General features: G+C 45.0%; 1 protein-coding gene across 1 annotated transcript in view; it reads right to left on the bottom strand.

Annotated features, from left to right (window-relative positions):
* Window positions 1-13,307: 13,307 nt before the first annotated feature.
* MPZL1 (myelin protein zero like 1) overlaps window positions 13,308-23,287 on the bottom strand; it is a 62,433-nt gene continuing 52,453 nt past the window's right edge. The window contains exon 6 of the mRNA XM_022560081.2: window positions 13,308-16,175. Within this exon, the coding sequence (XP_022415789.1) occupies window positions 16,074-16,175 (102 nt within the window). The 3' untranslated portion in view covers window positions 13,308-16,073. The remainder of the gene's footprint in view (window positions 16,176-23,287) is intronic.

Genomic DNA, 23,287 nt, shown 5'->3' on the forward strand with positions numbered 1-23,287 from the left:
GAGGCCAGTTATTTCCATCCTAGTGCTAGCTCTCCTCCTCAGTTTATTTCACTTTTCTCCCTTGGGCTTTTTTCTCTCTTGCTCAACCTCAATTAGCCAACATTCAATCATGAGCTTAGCCTCCTGTCTGAGCCTGGCGTGTCTTGAGGTGTCCTGTGTCAGAGGATTCACCCCGTGCCCTCTGCACTGTGTGCTCCTTCCCGATGATACGGTGCTGGTTCTTATCCCTTAACCCGGGAGCTCGGTTTAGCTGCCTCAGCTAAAGGACACAGAGCAGCGTGACACTTGCTGGCTGCCAGCGCCCCTGTGGTCCACAGAAGTTTTACATTCTTTGGGACCAAGATCCTTGAATACACTTTTCAGAGCCATTTCCCCCTCTGCCAGACCCACTTCCTTCAGGAATGGCTTGTAGGAACACGCAGCCATGTTATAAACAAAGCCCCTAGGGTTCTGCTGGGCCAGCAAGATCAATGACTGGGTTTTGCAAAATGATCCATATTCCTCTGGGTCCATTGTACATTCTAAGAGATTCCCTACAAAATAAGTTTAGATTTTATGTTTCTTTTGTCTAGTTGAAAGAGACTCTGTAATTTAAGAAAACAAAACAAAACAACAAGCCACCCCCTCCCCCCCACACACACACCCAATTCTATTCAAAGCAAGAGAAAGAACCTAGATTGAATCTAGATTCAAAACTCAGTCCCCAGGGTGTCCTTATTGGGGGAAGAGAAACCTCAGACCTTAAGCAAGCGGCCCTTAGCCTTGCCATGTCCCCCGTGCCCACAGCAGAGCAGTGATTAGGTACACATGCCTGAAATTACTTAATGCCCCAAAGGACAAAGTGACCACAAATGTGTTAGCCACACAGCACTCGATGGCAGGGTTCGGAAGCAAATGTGAGAATACTAAACCTGTCAAACTTCCTCTTCCCAGATGTTGGGAGATTAAAAAAAAAAAAAAAATCCCAGACCTTCCTTACATTCTGGAATAAGAAAGGTCAGATCCATAAAGCCCACAGTGAAGGAAAGGATGGACAATTAAACGCAAACCCTGAGCCAAGAAGGGACAATAGTTTAACATCCTGTTTGCAGGAGGAAACAGACGCTGGAAGCAGCTGTTCCCTGGGACTCTCGGAGCTTGAAAGATTTGTGCTTCCTTCTTGTAAACACAGCCGGGTCTCCTGGAGGTTCTAGAGCTCCCTCCTGCCTTCCGCCCCCAGTTGTTTTTCTTACAACCTGACTCAGTCCGACTTGAGAGCAGCCTTTCGTCAGGATGTGAGGAGGGGAGGGGAGCTTGATTGCCGCCATCATCACCTTCAGGCTTAGGTCCCATTTCCAGGTCCAGGAGGACTTGTCTTTCATCTTGAGCTGCTTTTTCGTGGCTGCAAGAGATTTTTTTTTTTTTTTTTTTCCGGTACGCGCGGGCCTCACTGTTGTGGCCTCTCCTGTTGCGGAGCACAGGCTCCGGACGCGCAGGCTCAGTGGCCATGGCTCACGGGCCCAGCCGCTCCGCGGCATGTGGGATCTTCCCGGACCGGGGCACGAACCTGTGTCCCCTGCATCGGCAGGCGGACTCTCAACCACTGCGCCACCAGGGAAGCCCGCTGCAAGAGATTTGAATTTGGCTTTTTTTTCTTTAATAGTTCATATGGACAAACAAAAACTACAGTACCACTTGTGATAGACAAAACAAAACACCTGGTTGTAGGACTTTTTTTTTTTTTTTTTGGCTGCACAGCATGCGGGATCTTAGTTCCCCAACCGGGGATTAAACCCATGTTCCCTGCAGTGGAAGCGTGGAGTCTTAACCACTGGACCGCCAGGGAAGTCCCAACACAAGACAACTGGAAACAACCTAAATATCCAGAAATGGTTTACAACTTGATGACACATCTGTTACACAAAAACTGGGTTCACCTCTTGGTGGGTGTAGAGCCAATAGATACAACCAAGCCAAAGATCGGGAGGAGAAAGGATTTATTATTACTTGCGGCAAGTAAGGAGAATACCGGGGATTCTTCTCAAAGCTGTATCTCCCCGAACAGCAGAATTGGAGAAGTTTTAAGCTAAGGGTACATGCATATTTATAAAGGGGCTTGAGCAGAGGAGAATTCAGCATAGAATTGGGGCAAAGGTCGACAGAGTCCAAGCTTTAGCTGATTGAAGTCAGGCAGGTCAACATCACCCCACCCTCCACCTGGGTGGGGGCCTTAGTTCCTGCAGAACTCAAAGATATATTATTAAGTAGGGGAAGGAACTAAGAGGAACTAGGACTCTGCTTTATCACTGCACTGGTGTTTGACTGCCTTTTCTCTGTTCCTGCATTCCTCTGTTCCCTAAAGATCATTAATTACTGAGACCTGTTCAAGGGCAAGCACTGTGGCCAGGCTTAGATCACAAAATGGCTTAGGCCAAAGAGGCTTCTCTTATGGCAAGAAAGCCATTCCTGGTTCTCTTTCTCTGGGGACCCCCTAACCTATCTGTTTACACATCTATATAAGAGAAGGCCCTGCAGGTGTTAATAATAATGGCCTAGTTCTTTCCTTACTCAAACGGACGCTTCTCAGACACAATGTCAAGGGGTGAAAGCAAACAGAAGAGCACTACTGACCCATTTTTCTTTTTAAAACAGGCAAGACATCTTTAGTGGAACCATATCTCTATCCTGATTAGAAGAAACCATTTGGAAAAGGGCCATTTTTGAGACAAGGGGAAATTTGAGTATGAACGGGGTATTAGATGAAATCAAGGAATTGTTCATTTAAACGTGTTTTTTAAAAATGTTTCCATCAAATGTGACAGGACGTTATGGTTATGTAAGAAAATGTCCATATTTTTTAAAGATGCACGCCAAAGGATGTAGAGGTGAACTGATACGATTTGGAGATTTGTTTTAAAATAATTCAGAAAAAGGAAAAAGATAAAAGGGATGGATGAAGTAATTACTGAGGATGGGGATATGGAGGTTGATTTTACTATTCTTTCTTCTTTTGTGCATGTTTGTGAGACAGGAAGGGAGCAGGGCACAACCTTTAAAAGAATGACGGCCATTGAGGACATGACATAAACTGGTTAGAACCATAGAACCAACTAGGTCCAAAATGGCAGATAACTGACTTCCACTAGACCTTGAGCCTCAGCGTACACTCATTGTAATACATCAGCATATGATAAATGACCCACCCGTAGGCGCCATGACAGTTCCAAGGCTGACCATAAAAGGCCAAAAAGTGGGGAGTTGTCAAATTCCTGGAAATCCCCGCCCCTTCCCCCAAATAGTTGGAATACTCCTCCCACTCATTAGCCTATGAAATTATCCAACCCTATAAAAACTGACAACCCCGTACCCTGGTGCCTCTCGCCTTCTGAGATGGCCCACACACTGTCTGTGGAGTGTGTATCTCCCTGAATAAACCTTCTTTCACTTTACTATGTCTCGCTCTTGAACTCTTTCCTGCACAATGTCAAGAACCCACACTTGGTGGCTGTCCCGTGGACCAGCCTGAGACCTGGGATGTGACCATCCTCTTGTGCCCCACTTTCTTTCCTGCAACATCTGAAATTCTTCTTAATAAAAGATCTTGAATATACAGGAAAAACGTGTATGGGGGAACCTGCTGTATGATCAGGCCACTCAGGATTGCTGTTCTCTCGCACTCTGCGCTTCCCCTACTCCCAGTCCCTGACTCTATACGCAACTGACCTAACCTCTTAATCATAGAGCCTAATTGGTAACTGCCCATGTGCTTGGCCCCCACCTACTCTTCCTCTCCCCCACCCCCAGCTTGTGATTGTTCTAATTAGGCCAGAAGGGCTCCATCCAGATAATTTATCTAAGGGAAACATCTGCCCCAGGAGGCTATGAGGGACTTGCTCCTCCCTGTTTTCCCTGGTAACCAATGAGCCAACCTGATGTCAATTCCCCCTATGACTGGTAGCTTCCCCCTCCCCCTGGTAGAAGACTGCTGCCTCATCCTGCCTGCTGTCAGCCTTCCACCGTGCAGAGCTGCTCCAGGACCTTGCTTCGGACGTGTAAGCTCCCCGCTCCCATAAATCACTGACGTCTCTGTTGGTGCCTCCAGGCTCTTTCTTTGGTCTTGTGGCTGGGCAGCTACAAGCTTTGCAGGCCTGTGAGGTGCACCCAGCAATTGTCTAGACAGCCAGGAGGCCGGGGAAACTCCCGTGAGTGCTGAGATGTCGGGAAATAAGAATGGGGAATGGAAAGTTACCAGGAAAATCCCAGGGTGGCTGTGCGCTAGCATGTGGGACCCTCTGGCGGCTGTTCTTGATAAATGGGGGCCGCCAAGAGAGTACGGAGAACCCATAGATACCCCTAAGGGTATTGCAGAGCTATTGGCCTCCATTACACTGGGAGAAAAGAAGTTAGACAATAAGGTAGTGGCTGCAGCTGTGGGCTGGCCGTTGCTTGCTGCGTTAAGAAAGGCCATGGATGGTGAACTATCAGCCAAGGCTGAGGTTAGGCGTCTAGAGGAGGAATTAAAACTTGCGAGGGGCTTCCCTGGTGGCGCAGTGGTTGAGAGTCCGCCTGCCGATGCAGGGGACCCGGGTTCGTGCCCCGGTCCGGGAGGATCCCACGTGCCGCGGAGCGGCTGGGCCCGTGAGCCATGGCCGCTGAGCCTGCGCGTCCGGAGCCTGTGCTCCGCAACGGGAGAGGCCACGACAGTGAGATGCCCGCGTACCGCAAAAAAAAAAAAAAAACTTGAGAGAAGGACTTCCCTGGTGGCGCAGTGGTTAAGAATCCGACTGCCAATGCAGGGGACACGGTTTTGAGCCCTGGTCCGGGAAGATCCCACATGCCTTGGAGCAGCTAAGCCCGTGTGCCACAACTACTGAGCCTGTGCTCTAGAGCCCACGAGCCACAACTACTGAAGCCGGGGCACCTAGAGCCCGTGCTCTGCAACGAGAAGCCACCGCAATGAGAAGCCCGTGCACTGCAACGAAGAGTAGCCCCCGCTCACCGCAACTAGAGAAAGCCCGCGCACAGCAACGAAGATCCAACGCAGCCAAAAATAAATAAATAAAATAAATAAAAACAAAAACAAAAACGAGAGAAAACACTAAGCTGGCCCAAACTGAAACTACAGATACATTAGTGGCTAGATTGAGGGAACAAAATGGGACATTAGAGACATTAGCCTGCTGCGTGGCCTAGCTAAAGGGGAGGCAGCTTCCCTGACAGAGAGTCCAGATGGTCATGGTCTGTCCAAATTGGGACCCCAAAGTATGGGACCCTACAAGAGCACACTGATGAGGAAGATTGGGATGAGGTCATAGGACTCCCTGTCTCAGTAAGGCCAGTGGCTGGCCCTGTGATGACCACCAAATAAAAATATCAGCTCAGAGCACAGAGTGTAGATGACGATCTACTCCCTCCCCCAGAGTGGGGCTAACTGGCCACCCTCAGACACTGCACCCAGACTGAACTAGTTGAACTGGGTGACAAAAGGGGAGGGAATCAGTCGTGGCTTGGTTGCTGCATATCTGGGATGTTGGTGGGGAAGGCATGATGTTAACTGGCCTGGATATGTCAAAGACGGCCTCTGTGACTAGGCACCCAGCCCTCTGGGAGCATTTATATGGGGCCATCGATGAGGGCAAAGTGATTTCCTTGCTCTCTTGGATAATGGCCGCCTGCTGTGCCACCTGGCCCAGTGAAGGGGATGTACGAACTCCTCCTCTCCATTGGCAAACCATGGGAAATCTACAAGATGTATTAAGAAAACTAGGCATGAAACCCACTATATATGCCCAGCACTATCGGGGCCCAGACAATGAGTTATTTACAGCAGGCATGAAGAACACAGTCCTCCAGTCTGCTCCTGGGCAATGGTATGGGGCTCTAGTTTACATCCTGAGTCCCTTCGTAGGGCACCCACTTGCTTGGGAGGTGCAAACAATAGCAGAGTTGGGAGAAATGGAAAAGATACGGCACCAGGGGATCAGAACCACTAATCCCAAAGACGTGGGAGAAGGAAGTAAGGCTCCTCCTTGTTCCTTCTGGGGACTCACCCGAGTAACTAGAAAACAGATGGGGCAGGACCTAGTGGTGGTGGGGAACCCTATAACCAAGATAGATAAGCAGCCCAATGCTATGTTAGTGGAGCTATGGCAGAAGCTGAAGTCTGAACAAGAGTTTACCGAATAAGAGAGATCCAAGACACTCCTTCCACTCCTCCAGAGGAAGAGGCCCTACCATTGGAGGTGGAAGGAATGTGTCAGCCCCCAAGGCCACTAGATTAGGGGTATAGCCAAGGTCCCAGAAGGTCCCAGGTCACAGTAATGTAGGTTTCAGTGAAAGATCCTGGGCCACAGTAATGCAGGTTTCAGGGAACCAGAGGCCTCATGTAGAATTAACCATTTATTGGTCCCTAAAGAACAAACTATCTTAGCCCTGGTGGACACCAGGGCTGAATGGACATTAATATAAGGAAATGTCAGCTGGCCCTGTGGCCCACTCTCTGTATGACAGAGAGCCCTGGGTATGGCGGTGGAATGGTAAGAGCAAAAAGATGTCACTGATGTTACAAACTGGGCAGTTACCCCCCCACCAAATATGAAGTGTTCATAGTTCCAATCCCAGAATATATATTGATACTTACAATGGATGTGATAGCAGGTCTCACCTTACAAACTAGAGTGGGGGAATATTTCCTGTGTGTGCAAATGATAAAACAAGGGACTTCCCTGGTGGCACAGTGGTTAAGAATCCGCCTGCCAATGCAGGGGACATGGGTTCGAGCCCTGGTCCGGGAAGATCCCACATGCTGCGGAGCAACTAAGCCCATGCGCCACAGCTACTGAGCCTGTGCTCTAGAGCCCACAAGCCACAACTACTGAGCCTGCGTGCCACAACTACTGAAGCCTGTGTGCCTAGAGCCCGTGCTCCGCAACAAGAGAAGGCACCACAATGAGAAGCCTGCGCACTGCAACAAAGAGTAGCCCCTGCTCGCCACAACTAGAGAAAGCCTGCGTGCAGCAATGAAGACCCAATCCAGCCATGAATAAATAAATAAATTTATAAAATTAAAAAAAAAAGATTAACAGAGTCTTTCTCAAAAGGACACTTATCAGATATCCTTAAGGACACAATAGAACTGAAGGAAATTAACTCTTGTAATCATACTTCCCACTTAAGAAGGGCCTCTACATTGGACTGGTCTACAGAGAAGACTGCTAACCCCAGATGAAATCCACACCAAGAAAAAGATGACAACAGTGGTAGGCAATTGACACAAAAATCTGGACCAGGCCTGTTAAGACCCATTCTACTAATTTTTTATTTATTTTATTTTTTTGCGGTACGTGGGCCTCTCACTGTTGTGGCCTCTCCTGTTGCGGAGCACAGGCTCTGGATCCGCAGGCTCAGCAGCCATGGCTCACTGGCCCAGCTGCTCCGCGGCATGTGGGATCTTCCCGGACCGGGGCACGAACCCGTGTCCCCTGCATCGGCAGGCAGACTCTCAACCACTGCGCCACCAGGGAAGCCCCAAAATTGTATTTTTAAAGTTCAGATTGTATCCAAGTTTCCTGATTTTTCCTCCCTCCTTTTTTTTCTTTCCTTCCTTTTTTTTCTCTTTCGTTTTTTTTCTTTCTTTCTTTCTTTCTTTCTTTCTTTCCTTCCTTCTTTCCTTCCTTCCTTCCTTCCTCCCTTCCTTTCTCCCTTCCTTTTTAATATCTCAAAGCCACTGCACAAAAAAAAAAATCAAAATTAACTATGGCTCAGGCATCCAGAATAGAGCAGGATGGCCACATAGATGTGATTTTAGACACATTCCTGTATTCCTGAAAACTTGAGGTATTTGAACTGTATTACAGACCAGGACAAAAAAACACAGGCAGGAGTGGAATCATTTTTCATTGTGGTTACTGCTTGTATTTTGCTTGATGGTCATGATCTCCCCTGTGTTGTGCCTGTTAGATGCCTTACATTTCATCCTTAGCCTGAGCAGAGGAACTGGGCAGCAACAATGGTCTCACTGCAAAATGAGTCTAATTGCCTGGTCTACAGCGAGATGCTGTTGGTGTCCTCCTCTGGACTTTCACGGAAAATTGACCTGGCTAATGCAACCATGTGGGGACAGCTGGCAATGTGGGGAAAAGACTCTCACCCTCTTCCTGTCCTGCATGCCAATAGGTCAGAAGGACTCTCATTGGTAAACGTTACTGTAAAACACATTTTACACTTTGCCAGGATTATGGCCTGTGAATGCCCCCCGGGCTATGTTGTGTGTAGCAGAATAGGCTGGCTCCTGGCCACACAGGTCCAACTAGTGGGATTAACTGCTTTTTCTTTGGAAAGACCTAATGGGTCCGTCCCTAATGGCACCCAACACAACATGGGGTGGCGGACCTGTACTGTGACTGCTGACACTTGGCTGGGCCACCAGAATGTTTCCTTTAAAGCTGGGGTCTTGCCCCCCACCCCATGGCTCTGGGTTTGTGGAAGCCAGAGGTGACCTTTCCTTATGCCTGGACAGGATGCTGCTGCCCTTGACTTCCTCTTCATTGACCGGATAATCTTCTGGCTCCATACTTTGCGCACATCCTAGACAGTTACTGTCTTTAGCATACTAGGTGTCTTACTCTTAATCTGCTTTAGCTGCTGTTGTCTGTATTGTACTTGTGGCATCTAGTTGCAGGGCACCTCTGCATACCTGACCCCAGGGATATCACAGAAGAGGGGAGGGCCAAGATTGTGAGGGTCAAGCAGTGTATGTAGGGGTGGAGTGTATGATCAGGCCACTCAAGATGGCTGCTCTCTTGCTCTCTGTACATCTCCTGTTCAACCAGTCCCTGCCTTACCTACGCCCTAACTCACCTGACTCCCTCTTAATCATGGAAACGAAACAGTAACTGCCCATGTGCTTGCCCTCCAACCCCTGCCCCGAGCTCCTGATTGTTCTAATCCTTAGGCCAGAACAGCTCCACCCTGCTAGTTTATCAAAGGGAAACACCTGCCCAGGACAGCCTTAACCTGAGGGCTAGGAGGGACCTGCTCCTCTGCTGGTCTCCCTCATAACCAATGAGCAAACCTGATGTCAATTCCCCCTATAACTGATATCCTCCCTCTCCCCTGGTAGCCAAGACTGTTGCCCTGCCATTTGTTCTGAAATCTGGTCAGCAATGTAATCACCTAGAGAAGTCAGAAGGGGGCCTGTGGCTGTAAGGGGCAAAAGAGTACCCAAAGTTCCCTTTTAAACACTAAGCCAGCTCCCTTGGGGCTGTAGTCACCCTCAGAAATACGTATGTGTTTGGTTGGTGTGTTTCTTGTGCAGCTTGGAAGTCAGAGTCCCAGCAGAAGGAGGAAACTCCCCAATACTTAATTCTAATTTGGGAGGAACCAAGAGAACTTGATTTCATTACTGCTGCCCTTGTGGGCTGGGGGAATTATCTCTTTTCTTTTTCTGCCACATCACACATGACGCGGTTCACAGGACGTACACTCCCACAGGCAGCTACAATGTCTCTTCTCTATATATGTGAGTCTGTTTCTGTTTCATAGATAAGTTCATTTGTGTCATATTTTAAATTCCACATATAAGTGATATCATATGGTATTTGTCTTTCTCTTTCTGACATACTTCAATTAGTATGATAATGTCTAGGTCCATCCATGTTGATGCAAATGGCATTGTTTTATTACTTATTAGTATTCCATTGTATATTTGTACCACATCTTCTTTGTCCGTTCATCTCTCGATGGACATTTAGGTTGTTCCATGTCTTGGCTATTGTGAACACTGCTGCTATGAACATAGGGGTGCATGCATCTTTTTGAATTATAGTTTTGTCCGAATATATGCCCAGGAGTGGGACTGCTGGATAATATGGCAACTCTAGTTTTTTGAGGAACCTCCATACTCTTCTGCATAGTGGCTGCACCAATTTACATTCCCACTAGCAGTGCAAGAGGGTTCCCTTTTCTCCACACCCTCTCCAGCATTTGCTGTTTGTAGATTTTCTGATGATGCCCATTCTGACTGGTGTGAGATGGTATCTCATTGTAGTTTTGATTTGTATTTCTCTAATAATTAGCGATATTGAGCATCTTTTCAGGTACCGATTGGCCATCTGTACATCTTCTTTGTAGAAATGTCTATTTAGGTCTTCTGCCCATTTTTCAAATGGGTTGTTTTTTGTTGCTGTTGAGTTTTATGAGCTCTTTTTATATTTTGGAAATTAAGCTCTTGTCAGTTGCATAGTTTGCAAATGTTTTCTCCCATTCTATAGGTTGTCGTTTCGTTTTGTTTATGGTTTCCTTAGCTGTGCAAAGGCTTGTAAGTTTCATTAGGTTCCATTTGTTTCGTTTTGCTTTTATTTCTATTGCCTTGGGAGACTGACTTAAGAAAACATTGGTACAATTTATGTCAGAATGTTTTGCCTGTGTTCTAGGAGTTTTATGGTGTCATGTCATATTTAAGTGTTTAAGCCATTTTGAGTTTATTTTTGTGTGTGGTGTGTTCTTTCATTGATTTGCATGCAGCTGTCCAACTTTCCCAACACCACTTGCTGAAGAGACTGTTTCCCATCATATATTCTTGCCTCCTTAGTTGAAGATTAACTGACCATAGGTGTGTGGGTTTATTTCTGGGCTCTTTATTCTGTTCCATTGATACATATGTCTGTTTTTGTGCCAGTGCCACACTGTTTTGATTACTGTAGCTTTGTAATATTGTCTGAACTTTGGGAGGGTTATGCCTCCTGCTTTGTTCTTTTTCCTCAGGATTGCTTTGGCAATTTTAGGTCTTTTATGGTTCCATATCAATTTTAGGATTATTTGTTCTAGTTTTGTGGAAAATGTCATGGGTAATTTTAGTAGGGACCACATTTGTCTTTTTAAAAATTAATTTATTTTAATTTTATTTATTAATTTTTGGCTGTGTTGGGTCTTCATTTCTACATGCGGGCTTTCTCTAATTGTGGCGAGTGGGAGTTACTCTTTGTTGCATTGTGCAGGCTTCTCATTGCAGTGGCTTCTCTTGTTGCGGAGCACAGGCTCTAGGAGTGGGGGCTTCAGTAGTTGCAGCATGCGGGCTCAGTAGTTGTGGCTCGTGGGCTCTAGAGCACAGGCTCAGTAGTTGTGGCACACGGGCTTAGTTGCTCCACAGCATGTGGGATCTTCCCGGACCAGGGCTTGAACCCATGTCCCCTGCATTGGCAGGTGGATTCTTAACCACTGCGCCACCAGGGAAGTCCTTGCCTTTCTTCTTTTTTAATTAAAAAAAATTATTTTTATTGAAGTATAGTCAATTTACAATGTTGTATTTAGTTTCAGGTATAAAGCAAAGTGATTCAGTTATATAGATATGTATATTCTTTTTCAGATTCTTCTCCATTATAGGTTGTTACAAGATGTTGAATATAACTCCCTGTGCTATACAGTAGGTCTTCGTTATCTATTTTATATATAATATTAATCCAAAACTCCTAATTAATCCCTCTCTTTACCTTTCCTCTTTGGTAACCATAAGTTTGTTTCCTATGTCTGAGTCTATTTCTGTTTTGTAAATAGGTTCATTTGTATCATTTTTAGATTCCACATATAAGTGATATCATATGATACTTGTCCTTCTCTGACTTATTTCACTTAGTATGATAATCTCTAGGTCCATCCATGTTGTTGCATTCCTTTTTATGGCTGAGTCATATTCCATTGTATATTTGTTCCACATCTTTTTTTTTTTTTTTTTTTCTGCGGTACATGGGCCTTTCACTGTTGTAGCCTCTCCTGTTGCGGAGCACAGGCTCCGGACGTGCAGGCTCAGCGGCCATGGCTCACGGGCCTAGCTGCTCCGCGGCATGTGGGATCTTCCCGGACTGGGGACCATCGGCAGGTGGACTCTCAACCACTGCACCACCAGGGAAGCCCATTCCACATCTTCTTTTTCCATTCATCTGTCAGTGGACATTTAGGTTGCTTCCATGTCTTGGCTACTGAAATAATGCTGCAGTGAACATGGAGGTGCATGTATCTTTTCAAATTAGTTTTCATCTTTTACAGATATATGCCCAGGAGTGGGATTGCTAGATCACATGGCAACTCTATTTTTAGTTTTTAAGGACCAGCCATATGGTTCTGCATAGTGGCTGCACCAATTTACATTCCCACCAATAGTGTAGGAGGGTTCCCTTTTCTCCACATCCTCTCTAGCATTATTCGTAGACTTTTTAATGATGGCAATTCTGACTGGTGTGAGGTGATACCTCATTGTAGTTTTGATTTGTATTTCTCTAATAATTAGCGATGTGGAGCATCATTTCATGTGCCTGTTAGACATCTGTATGTCTTCTTTGGAGAAATGTCTTTTTATGTCTTCTGCCCATTTTTTGATTGGTTTGTTTTTTGATATTGAGCTGAATGAGCTGTTTATATATTTTGGAAATTAAGTCCTTGTCAGTCGCATTGTTTGCAATTACTTTCTCCCATTCCGTAGGTGGTCTTTTTGTTTTGTTTATGGTTTCCTTTCTTGTGCAAAAGCTTATAAGTTTGATTAGGTCCCATTTGTTTATTTTTGATTTCGTTTCTATTACTCTAGAAGACGTATCCAAAAAAATACTGCTGTGATTTACTGACACTGTCTTGCTAAAAGGGGGTTTAAGATTAGTACAACTAGCATTAACTCATAGCGCTATACAGAATAAGAAATGCAAAGTGCCTGGCACACAGCAAGCACTTAGTAGCTATTATCACGGTTACGCCACCTTCTCTCACTTCTAGTGTGGCAACTCCTCGAGGAGCTGTGTCTTCCTTATGCTTAGCACAGGGCCTGACATAGGATAGTTCTCAAATACAGATTTGTTGACAGATAAATCCACCTATCCGTCGGCCATCCAGTCAACATTTATTGAACAACTGCTAATTGCCAGGCACTGTTCTGAAGATGGATCAGTGAACAAAACAGCAAAGGTCTGGCCTCCCAGTGCTTATGTTCTAGTAGGGAAAACAGACAAGCACATATATAGTTCGACAGGGAGAAAAAAGAGCCAGGTTAAGGGGTTTAGGAAGAGCCAGGGATGGGTGAAGTTGCTCTTTCACATATCACGGAAGGTCTCTCTGAGAAGGTGACGTGTGGGTAGACACTTAAAGGAAGTGAGGGAGCAAACCATACAAATGTGCAGAATGTGTGTTCCAGGCCGAGGGAACGGCAGGTGCAAAGGACGTGAGGCAGGCACAAGTGTGGTGTTTCTGAAGAATGAGAAGCCTGTGTGGCTGGAGCAGGATAAATTAAAGAAAGGGCTTTGATATCTTCTTCACTTGATTAAAAATGAGCACACAACACAGTCCAGTAATTGAAAAAGATGTATTAAAATATTCACAAAAATACAACAACTGAAAAAGAAAAATTAATGAACTTGATGTTTTTGTTTTTTTTTTTACCTAGCTGAATACATTTCCATTGAAAACCTACAGATAGATTGAAATTTTAATCTCAAGTAATCCTTTAGGTGCCCCCTTAGAAAAATCATGTGTAGTTTTAAGAGGTCTCATTCTGCCAATAATCAGACATGGAAAGGACAGCCCTGCCATTTGGAAGCAACCCTGCTGTTGTCATCTGTGTCCAGGGACGAGGATGCTGGGACACAGGAGAAAGGGTCAAAAGATCCACAGGAGTTGGTGTGAGGAGTTTTGGAAAAAGCCCCAACACTGAGGTGCTCCACCCAGGTGTGAGCGGCTTCTCTCAGACAAATCAGTCACAGACCCAGAGTAAGAAGCTGGCAGCTGACCACCCTTGCCCCGCAGAGGAGGCCACGGGGAGGCAGGGGAGGGAAGGCCCACGGCTGTGGTTAGCGAAAGTGAGGGTTGGTGCTCTGGGTGGCAGCTTCACAAACATGCAGAGAAATCAGGGCTCTTGCTATCAGGAGGTGTGAGGAAGTACGTATAGTAGATTCACTGGACCTCTGTGAAAGGATAAGGAGGATCCCCCTTTCTCTGCCAAAAACGACTGTAAGGAAGTTACACATATCAGTGCACACACTTGGTCTCACCACAACGTGTCTTCTTTCCCCCTGAAGTCCCGGATGGCTGTACAATTCTCACAGTGGGAGGGCTCACCAAGAGTATCGTCATCCTGGCATCAGCCTGAAGGGTGACATCCCAACACCAACCCCCGCCTTCCCAACACACAAAAATGTCTCCTAAAGGTTCCTGGAGTTTTCACCGTGGAGGCAGAGAAGCCCCAGGGCGCAAGGCAAAGTTGACCACTTTGCAGAACTGTCTCGGGTAGAGCGCTCCGCGTCCCTGTGTCCTGCGCGGGACCTGTGAGCACAGAACAGGCAGACGCACCAGAGCCGGCAGGTTTTCTTCCCACGCCGCAACACACGCCAGACACACCAGCTTCGGAGACGGCCGGTATGTGTGATGACAGCCCGCTCCCCGCTCACGTACATATCAACGGAATGTAAGTTGGAGCATCATGTGAATAACAACAAATAGTCCCTCAGCAAATAAAAGACCACACGTATGGGGCAGAGTTCGTTTTGTAGCTCACACACCCTTTCTCTATGTAACCACTTCGTGCACACCTTTAAATCTAAATCCTTCTTTGTTTCCTTAAAACTCAGCCTTCAAACTCCCTCACAAAGATGACAAGATGGGGCGGGGTGGGGGGAGATGGCAGCTCTTAGAGGTCCTCAAAGTAAATGAGAGAAAAACTAACATTACCTGTCATCCCTACTTACCTGAACACATCCTGGGACCCTATTGTCAGTATTCTTCCTCTAACTGTGGGCTTTCAATTTTAAATGAAGAACATTATTAAAAAAAAAATCCAGAAAATGGGGGAATGACAATATAAGTGTTTAATGATTTTCACCATGCTTTTCAGTCTGAGTTAAAAAAAACACATAGGTTTGAGATGGGGTGTTGGGGGTGGTGGTCAATGGGAGAAAATAAATCGAGAAGGATGCCCAAATGGTCTAGATTTCTCCTCATCTCATTGTTTATCAAAAGAACAAAGAAACAGAAACAGAAGAGATTCCCAATGTAGAAGTACTAACCTTGTTTGCTGATTTTAAAAATCTAGACCCTTTTTAGCCTCAAAGGCCTTGGAGGCATCATGAATCTATTATAGAAGCCATGACTGATGCTGCCCCTGCTGGAAGCATGACTGAAGCTTTATATAGAAGATTCTCTAGAAAGCACTCTGTGATACTGGAGACTGGCAATCTAATCATTCCATTTCTGCCTACTTAAAAGGAAATGAAACTCAGCTCCTTCAGGTGTATGGGGACTCTTATTACAAGTACGAAGGACTTCAGCAAAGAATGTAACACACCTTTTGCTCTCCCAATGGTACAGTACTCCTCAAGCCAGGCCTGGGTTCTCTACTTCAATTATATATTGATTATGGTATTGATCTAAAAGTACCTGGAAGGAAGTGACTTCCGGCACTGATCCTTTGCTAATCTTGCTATGATGAATCCACAAATTGAGACAATATGCTTACAGGGTGTGATGTTATAGTCTACACAACACTGAAAGCTAAAAACTGCCCTGTATAATAGCAACAAAATCTCTCACACTGTCTCCAAGTGGCATAGCAAATGGATGCTTTCTAAAAACAACCGCCAAATAGGTGGTACACCCTGGGCTAAAGGCCGCCCTGAACATGCTTCCGTCATAGCATCTCCACTCTCCAAGTACAATAAACGCGAAGGCGGGTTAAGCCCTTACATGAAAAGGCCATGTCTATTAGAATACTAAAAGATCTGCTACCATCTCCATTAAGGCAAACCACGTCTAAATGATGGTGATAGGAATGTGTCTGAACTTTCTCAACCGTCAATGACCCTGAAGGGAAGTACAAAGACAGACAATTTACGTATACGTAGAACCATACCATCTCTTCATCATGCAGTACTGGCTCCTCGCATCAGGAAGATTAAATAGAATATTTATACATATTCTTTATACACTTCTTTTTCTCCCTCTATGAATAAACGTGTGCTTGTCCGTGTCCGGGTTTCCAAGGCCGCACGTGGTTGTGAGCTACGTTTTCCGCACAGGGGCCCGGTGTGGATGGGTTTCTTGCTCAGGATGCGACTGGGGTCCTCTCAATTTCTCCGGATGTCTGCGTATACCACAGACTCTGACTTGTTGATCTTGTCGCTGTGATGTCCGCCAGAGTGGTCTAGCTGCGCATATATGACTGGGCCCTAGAGAAGAGAAGTAGAATTAGAGGTTTGGAAAAACTGGTGGCCCCATTAGGTGCAGGGACAGAAGCAATGACTAAAGGGTTCCAGAGCAAAGAGTTCCCTCTTTTGAATGTCTTCAGGTACATATGTTCCTTCTTAGGAACCGTATGTCCAGGACTGACTTTATTTTTTTCCTGGGATTGACTTTAAAACAAGATTGGGGGGGGCTTCCCTGGTGGCGTAGTGGTTGAGAGTCCGTCTGCCGATGCAGGGGACACGGGTTCATGCCCCGGGTCCAGGAAGATCCCACATGCCACAGAGCGGCTGGGCCCGTGAGCCGTGGCCGCTGAGCCTGTGCGTCCGGAGGCTGTGCTCCGCAATGGGAGAGGCCACAACAGTGAGAGGCCCGCGTACCGCAAAAAAAAAACAAAACAAGATTGGGTATACTTGGTAATTGTTCAAGCTGGTACATAGAGATTTATTATATTATTCTGTCTACTTCTGTATCTGTTTTAAAATTTCTGTAACAATGTAATATTCCTTGCCAGGAGTTACCCTTATCTTAATACCTGTCACAGAATTCCTCAACTCTTGTAATTGGGAGTCTCAAGACAAAGATGGGCACTTCTGTCAACCCGAGACCCACTGAAATCATGACTTTCAGAATGATACAAGAAACCAACATATTCAGTGCTACTCGAAAATACAATCAATTCGAACTGGTCACTTTATACAAACAGGTACTTAAAAAAAACTTCAAATATTCTTCCACGTACCTACCTATATAATTCTGTTGGTCTAATCTTATCATAACCAATAAAAATATTGCTTCTTTGATATCTAAGATCAGGTAACCATTTTTCCTGTTTTAAAGTTTAAAATAACCCCCAAAGCCACAATCTGCGGAGCTATACGGAAAAGCCCTAAATGGACTAAAGTAGAAGAGGTCCTCTTCTCACCCTTGGCAGTAAGGAAGAGAGCTGTCAGGGTCCCACCCGGGACAGCAAGGCAAAGTTGCCTGGGCCAGAGCGAGTCCTCCGACTCTTGGGGAAGGAGGGAAGGCCGAAGGTTCAAATATCAGACAGGTGGCTGTGCTTCACAGCCCTTAAAGTCCCTTCCAACCCAGAGATTCTAAAATTGTAAACAGCAACAACAAAATAGGCCTGTTTTACGGGTAAAGAAAAGTTAATATAACCCAAAGTCGACTTCTCTCCCAATCCAGGGATTCTCTCTTTGAATAGTCTACTACTGTGCTCAAGCTTTCAACTTTGAAATCATAAGCTCAGTAGCCAAAAGTATGTGGTTTAAAAATAAACATCCTTGCAACTGTTCTGTATGAATCTGTAATGGTGGATACACGACATATGCATTTGGTGAAACCCACAGAAATGTACAACACAAAGAGTGAACCTTAACATAAACCACGGACTTTAGTTAATAACAATGTTTTCTGTATTAATTCATCAACTGTAACAAATGTACCACAACAATGCAAGTTGTTAATAATCAGGGAAACTTTGGAGAGGAAGGAGTACATAGGACCTCTCTTTACTTTCTGTTAGATTTTTCTATAAACCTAACACTGCTCTAAGAAATAAAGTCTAATAAAAAGAAGAAAAAAATGGAAATAAACAAACATCCTCACTCCCATCTAGGAGTCCCACAACCTGCATCCTTTAGTGTGTAACGTGGGATCCTGTGGAGTTCAGGCCCCCCAACTTCTACAGAAGGCGTATTTTATAACCCCCAAGCATTAGTTTCTTTACCTCTGAAATGGCACTAACAATAGTATTATATATCCTAAGATGGTTGTGAGAATTAAATGAGATGATATCTACAAATAACTTAAGCGGCGTCTGGCAGCACTCAGTACATATTATTCTCATGAACATATTGTTATACAAATATACTTGAAAATATATCGAGGTTACCAGTCAAGTAAATCAAGCAGTCAAAGTCAGTGTGTTTGTCTTTAGTCAGTGTGTGACACTCTCATGCCTGTCACGGGTAACACAACAGATCACGCTGTTAATACTGAATCAAACTGAAACCCTCTATATTCATCTCAAAAAGCGGCAAGTTAAATGTGATTCTACAAAATAAAAAGTTAAAGTTAACTATTTTCTACTTCCAGGAAAACAATGAAAAAAGTGTTTTCTAGTAACTTAATGGATCCTTGGTAACAGCCATTTCCAACAGAACAGATCCTGAAATTAAATTACATAACTTCCTAGACAGTAAGACCTCATCCATTAGAAGGCTTAGGGTGTATTCATGGGGGAAGGAGTTTACACCGTGTGATAGATGGTTACAAATTCTTTCCCTTGTTGCATCTACACCCTTACAATATAATGCTGCAGCTCCTCCCACCAAGAGTCAGAACCTGCTTCTTAACCCCTTGAATCTGGGCTGGTCTTATCACTTGCTTTGACCCACAGAATGTGGCAGAAGTAACATGTGTAAATTCCATACCTAGACCTCAACAGGCCTTGCAGCTTCCACTGTCTCCTTGATCTTGGAACCCACAGAGCCACCACCACCATGTGAAGAAGCCCAAGCTACTGCTGGCTGATGGGAGACACACAGCCCAGTTGTCCTGTGTCTCTCTGGCCCGCCAACCGCCTGCCAATTGTCAGCCTATGAGTGAGACCCCTGCCGGCTGTCCAGCCAACTGCAGATGCACGAGCGAGCCAGCAGAGGTCAGCTGAACTGCCCAGGACCAGAAGACCTGCCCAACCAACCCACAGAAGTGCGAGCCAAATAACTGGTGGTGGTTCTAAGCCACTATCTTTTAAGGTGGTTTGTTACATAGCAATAGACAACTGATAAACTGTGCGAGTGGCAAAGAAAGAGCACAGAGAAAGCAACAAAGAAAAATAACAGAATAATCTCGGAATTGGTCAGTAAATGTTAAAACACCAGTAAGGTCTTGCACGTGAGACAGCATTGTCCTTCATGGCAAAAGAACGCAACGATTTGCTGAAAGTAACTGGGAAAACACTGAGGGATAAAAGGAACTCCTTCCTACTGATGGATTTAGTTTCTTCAAATTGCTTCCCACTATCTAATGTCCTCACTCCCCTTCCCTCTTAGAATGTAATAAGGCCCTCAGGTCAGGGGCTTTGTTAAATGCCTAGAACAGTCTTTGGCAGACTGCAGGTGTTGGATGAAGGGGTGGATGAAGGGATGGATCTAAAGGAGTTCTCACCAGAATTGGAGCTCAGGAATCTCTGATGAATCTAGCTCAATCTAACACAGCTCTCTGAAGTTGGGTTCCGAGGTTGACTTGGCAGCTGTAGGTACCCTGGGTCTCTGTGGGACATGCCTCAGGACTTTGACACTTTGAGGGCCAAGAAGACCACTGAGGACTTCAGGAGGGGTCAGTGAACCAAGATCAACTTGGAAATGTACCTGCCATCGCTAAGATATTCACTTTGGGGTGTTCAAGAGTTAAAACAATATCAACAGTAACACCTATATTAACCGAGCTGGGTTTTTTTTTGGTTTTTTTTTTTTGTCTGCGTTGAGTCTGTTGCTGTACGCAGGCTTTCTCTAGTTGCGGTGAGCGGGGGTTACTCTTCATTGCGGTGCGTGGGCTTCTCGTTGCTGTGGCTTCTCTTGTTGCTGAGCAAGGGCTCTAGGTGCATGGGCTTCAGCAGTTGTGGCTCACAGGCCCTAGAGCACAGGCTCAGTAGTTGTGGCGCACGGGCTTAGTTGCTCCACGGAATGTGGGATCTTCCCAGACCAGGGCTCGAACCCGTGTCCCCAGCATTGGCAGGCGGATTCTTAACCACTGCGCCACCAGGGAAGTCCCTTAACGGAGCTGTTTTTACTGTACATCTTGACACTCACCTTTCCCTCATCCTCCATTTTTTTCTTTTTTTGGCGTTGCCACAAAGTATTACCATAACCAAGTGAAAAATTGCTCTGTACATATATATTTTCCCCAACTACTTATTATACAAATAGTCTTTACTATTGAAAATGTTTCAAGAGACTAATTGCTTGACACTAGGTCTATTCTTTTAGTTTCAGTTAGAGATGAAATTACCCCTGAACTCTACTTGCATGAAATTTATTCCAATATAAAAACATACTGGTGAAGGTGTGGGAAGAGGGTCCAGGAAAAGAGGGTTATGGAAGAGCAAGGAGACCTATCTCTGAACAGATATTAATTTCTCAGAAGCTATTATGTCCTGAAGTACACTTTCCATGGTCTCTGTAGCCCTTTAGAATCTGAATCTGGTCCTTCAGGCATTAGGGGACTCACACCTGACAAGCTAGCACAAGTATCACTAAGAGAGAACATCTGTTTTTACCACATGCTCACTGACTGTTCACAAAACACATTTTCAGTATTTATTTCACATCACCAAATATAGACGTGAAACAGATGTGTCTTGTGACATTCTTTGAGATAAATGAAACTGATTATCAAAACGAAGTTGAAAAGAACTGGACAGGTGGGATAGACCAAATACATACCTTAGAGCCACACACAGATCGGGGTCTAATACCAGCTCTGCCACTAACTACTGACCTCGAGCAAGTGACTCAACCTAACTAAGCCTCAGTTTCTTCACGTGTAAAATAGGGACAGTAAAAGAACCTGCCTCATAGGGCTGTTGTGAGGACTAAATGAACGAATGCACATGCTGTACTTCTGAAGACATCACATATCTATAGACTATAGTTGACAAATAACTGTTCCCTCACTGTCCTCCATAAATACTTGCCCCCCCCCCTTTTTTTCTGACTGTACCACACGGCATGCGAGATCTTAGTTCCCCAACCAGGGATCAAACCCATACCCCCTGCACTGGAGGCATGGAGTCCTAAGCACTGGACCGCCAGGGAATTCCCACTTGTCTTTTGTATACAAAGCATTAACCATTTCCAGAAAAGGATCTAGAAAACCAACTGTTCGTAAGATATATTCACAAAAATTATTTGAAACCAATGTCATTCAAAGCTAAGCGTTACAAAGAAAGATTTGTACTTATCTTTTCCCTAATGCCAGAATACTCCAGACTCTAGGTAGCACCTGCCTAACACCCTTCCCAACTCAACTTCCCTCTGTTTGCAGGAAAAGCCCTAATTTGGTTCTGGTGTGCACCTTTCCTCCGCTCAGGTAAACGACCCTACTCTCCCCTGCCCCCAGGGGTGAAGCCGATCTGTCCCCCTGCAGATGACTGGAAGGGGCATCAGCATGTGACCCACTCTGCCAAGGGGACTAGGAAAAGTTTGCTGGGGAGCCCCAGGTAAAGATTTTCCTCCATAATAAAAATCACCTGGGAGGAGATTCAGCTCTAGGAATTCAGCTCAGGTGCTTTTTTTCATGAGCTGCCTGAAACCATGGCAGTCATTCTGAGGCTGAGGGAAGGAGCCTGAGAAAAAGACAATATGCAGAGGAGGAAGGAATAAAATGGAAAGAACCTGAGTCTTAATGACATTGCTGGGCCTCTTGTGAGTTAATAAAACATCTTACTGAAGGTACTTTTAGTCAAGTCTTCTGTTACTAGTCTTCCAATTATAACAAAAATAGTGGCCAAAGACACATGAGTAATATAGTACACTTAATGCCCTGCCCGGCTATTATGTTTCATCTTTTGTAAATTTCCTTCCTGGAGCACTAGTATTCTTTCTCTTCTGATAAAATAACTTTGAGTTATTGATTCATCCAAATAGTAATGACTAATGCTATTAGACTCTCAGATGATGCCTGCAGGTAGAAAATGGAAGGTTCTGGTGATCAGGGAGCATGTCATGATAGAACCCTTGGAAGAAAGTCCCAAGGGGTAGTTTGCAAACATCCCTATCATGCACCCATTTCACAGATCTGATTGCAACATGTGGGCAGCAACTGCCTAAACCTCTCCTTATAAGGCACAGTGTACCATGGACTCTTACAATTAGCAATGGAAAAATGAGAAGGGGCTTAAAGATCAACTTGCCCCAACCCATCATTTCAAAGATAAGGGATCAGATGTTGAAGTTAAATAATGCCCCACAAGTTAACACCATGAGCTGGACCCCAGCGTCAATACTAGTTTGTAACACATCACTAACCCTTAAAACACTAAGATGTCTATTTAAATATGAAGATTTCCTCAAGGCTGTTTTGTCAGGATATATACATTAAAAAATTCTCCATATCATAGAAAAGCCTGAAAATGACCTGAACAACCCAGGAGACTCTGAGGTTCTGGAGGGCAGGGACCGGGTGATACTCATGCCTGCATTTCCCACGTCCAGTTTACGCTGTAAGTATGCTGAGCACTCAGATGTGTGTGGAAGTGATCAAAGAGAACATGCAATGGAATGATTGAATTTTCAAAACAATTGCTACCTTTGCTTGTGCTCAACTTACAAAAAGTACTTAATCTCATAAATTACCTAGTAAGATGAACATATCAGGTCAAGCCAGTTTTTCCTAAACCGTGAAACCTTTTCTGCCTCAGTTTGAACAACTGAAGATAGAGTATATCAAAAGGATCCTGGTAAGAACAACTTCCATAAAAACCTCCGGTGCTCTGACACAGAGGTGTTTCTGATACACATACTGAAGACGGCGTGTGATGGCAAGTAAGAGCACACGCCAGCATCACCTGAGGCCCTGTAGCGCTTAGGAATTTTGTGGAGTATCTGAAGCAAATGTTTTAACCCCAGGATAGCAGCCCCTGTTCCAAGTTGACCACTGAATGCAAACCGAAATAAAACAAAAATTGGAAGATAAGTCTCCAAGGGAACCACGCAGTCCACTTCCAAGCCTTGTGTGGACCGACAAAGGCTTTATAAGTTCCAGAAACAGGTAAGGCAGAAAATGTCTTTAACAAGTTGTGTAACTGTAAAATAAAAGGTACAGTATGACTTGATGAAAAATAACCAGGTAAGACAAAGGGTGCTCCAGGTACATGTCACTGAACAGAAACCCTGATTTGCAACATGTTAGAGAAGAGGCCTTCAGGGGCCTGTACTGAGCGCAAAGGAAATAACCTAGGAATCAACCGTGAGGCATGCTGCGGCTTTCCTCTCAAAGCTGACCTGGTGTCATACTGCAAATGCTGAAAAATGATAATATAGATTGACACAGTGCTTGAACTGCTTCTCACTAGCCTCCAGAAAATGCCGCA

This window comes from Delphinapterus leucas, chromosome 1, assembly GCF_059928025.1.
Source record: "Delphinapterus leucas isolate spDelLeu-1000000601 "Yukka" chromosome 1, BTC_Dleu_Yukka2, whole genome shotgun sequence".
Classification (NCBI taxonomy): Eukaryota; Metazoa; Chordata; class Mammalia; order Artiodactyla; family Monodontidae; genus Delphinapterus; species Delphinapterus leucas.